This window comes from Dichomitus squalens, assembly GCF_000275845.1.
Source record: "Dichomitus squalens LYAD-421 SS1 unplaced genomic scaffold DICSQscaffold_411, whole genome shotgun sequence".
NCBI lineage: Eukaryota > Fungi > Basidiomycota > Agaricomycetes > Polyporales > Polyporaceae > Dichomitus > Dichomitus squalens.
The window spans coordinates 1-2,310 of NW_006767293.1; the positions used below are offsets into that span (position 1 = coordinate 1).

Below are 2,310 nucleotides of genomic sequence, written 5' to 3' on the forward strand. Positions count from 1 at the left end.
AAGGCACGAGACCGACGAAAGCTAGTCTTCACGCAGACAGCGACAGACTAGTCCCAATGACCAAGTTATACATTAGCACTCGAAGGGAAGTACAACGCTATGGTCACTCACCTAGTCCCAATGACCAAGAGGTCGAGATGGGGACTAGGGAGCGCCTAAGGGGGTCCTTATATACTAGAGGGGCTGCTTAGCAACCAAGGACAAGGCGCGAGAGCGAGGCAGTGAAGATGACAAAGAGAGAACAAAGGGCGAGAAAGAAAAGGCAAGGGCATGGCGATCACGGGAACGTAGCATGCGGCTGTGGGAACGTATCTACAGTGTCCAAATTGGGATGGGCTAGAAAAGGAAATGGTCCGCGAATGGAAGGTGGGCGTCAAAGGGAGGGGAATGGGCGGTAAAAAGGGGCGTCTGTCCAACGTCCGTGACACTGGCGATGTAGAGTGAGGTCATCTGTGAAGATGAGGATGTCGTCGATGTAGACCACGACATGTCCGGTCGCAATTTCTTCCTTTAGGACCTCATTCATCATGGCTTGGAACGAGCTGGGTGCATTGCATAGGCCGAAGGTCATAACTGTTGGTTCATACAGTCCCTTGTGAGTGATAAACGCGGCTTTCTCTTCGTCTCCTTCGCGGATGCGAACATTGTTGTAGCCCCACCTTAGGTCGAGTGAGGTGAAGATCGATGCATGCGAAAGCCTATCCACAAGGTCGGAGATCCGGGGCATCAGAAACTTGTCCTTCTTCGTGACCGCGTTCAGTGCACGATAGTCCTGAACCAGACGTAAACTTCCATCTTTCTTCCGGACAAAGAAGACTGGGGCGGCAGTAGGACTCTTGGACGTGCGGATGTAGCCCTTGTCTTCTTGCTCTGTGATCCAAGCTTCAAGCGAGTTCCGTTCGTCGAGGTTAAGCAGATACAGTTTGGCCGGCTTCGGAAGTGAGGCTCCAGGGACTAGTTCAATTGCATGATCATAGGGCTTCCGTGTTGGCATTCTTTCTGAGGCCTTCTTGGAAAAGACATCGCCGTATTGTCGGTACTGTTCTGGTACGCGGTTTGACCAATATTCGCGATCCTGTTCGTCTTTTGTCGCAGGGTTGGTGTCCTTTTTCTCTTCTAACCTGGCTCGCATCTGACGTGCACTCGGGTCATCTGAGAAGTTCACCCAATGAATAAACTGATCGGTGCTCTCCCATGATTCAGGGCCGAGGTCACCGTACCGATCTTGCGCAACATCTTCCACTCGGAGAAGTCGCAAACTCCGTAGTTCTTCATCCTGCACTGTGTGCCGGGTGCATGTTGAAGGGCAGCGTGTAAACTCAATGTTCCCTGCATTCCAATCGAGTTCAGGGTTATGTTCGCGTAGAAACACCATACCAATGATGATATCTTGCCGCCCAATGTTTGTGACAAGGAACAACTGCCAAGTGAGGTGATCTCCGATACGGAGTAAACAACGGACGTAGTGTGTGATCAACCCCTTCTTATTCTCGGTGGCGTCTGCATTGAAAACTCGCACTTCATGAGAGAGGTGTCGTAGGGTAAGTCCGTGTTCTTGAACAAACCGGTGGTGGATAAAGCAAGAGTAGGCTCCCGAATCGAGGAGAGCTTCTGACTGAACTTCATGCATACCTTGAGTGAGGGAAACTTTGAGATCGAATGAATTTCGCGGGCGACGAGCGGATGCAAGATAGATAACATTCGAACGCGGAGCAAAAGAGTCCTCTAGGTTTATGCTATGATTACAGAGTCGGATACTTTGGTCAGTCTTCAAAGTACCCGTTCCAGACAATCCTCCTCGGATTCATTGACCTCGACGATGCGTGTGGCGGTCTCGGTTTCCGGTGCCTTGCCTTTGCCTTTTCCCTTGGTGGTTTCAAACTCCTCAAGGGCTCGACGAATATACTCCCACTTGTCTTCATCGGCCGTGTCCAGTGTGCGTATCTTGGTCGGAGCGGCCGGTTGCTTCTTCATGTCCGGAAGCTCGTAGTAACCCGTGTACTGAGGGTTGCGACACTTCTGGCCAGTCGTAAACTTGTGCTTGCCGCAGCGGAAACAGAGCTTCTTGTCGAGCCATTCGAGTTGTTCCTTGGAGAGCTTCTCCGGCTTGCGCATTGCGTCGACATCCATGGCATTGGGGTCCCGTGGGGGGCGACTGGTCGTGTGTTGCTGCGAAGACGACTTGGCCTGATTTCCCCGAGTTTCCATTTCCAGCTTCAGTACCCAGTCCAGATAGTGCTCCCATTTCGTCGGGATCAGCATCGGGTTGACTTGCCGCATTGCCGTCATAACCGTAAGATCTGCGAGTTC

The 2,310-nt window shown here is 51.9% G+C and overlaps 1 protein-coding gene across 1 annotated transcript; it reads right to left on the reverse strand.

Annotated features, from left to right (window-relative positions):
* Window positions 1–1,770: 1,770 nt before the first annotated feature.
* On the reverse strand, window positions 1,771–2,289 carry DICSQDRAFT_176091 (uncharacterized protein; the record flags this gene model as incomplete). Its single annotated transcript, XM_007371881.1, has 1 exon — window positions 1,771–2,289. One exon carries the CDS (start codon window positions 2,287–2,289, stop codon window positions 1,771–1,773), a length of 519 nt encoding a protein of 172 aa, XP_007371943.1.
* Between the last annotated feature and the right edge of the window lie 21 nt (window positions 2,290–2,310).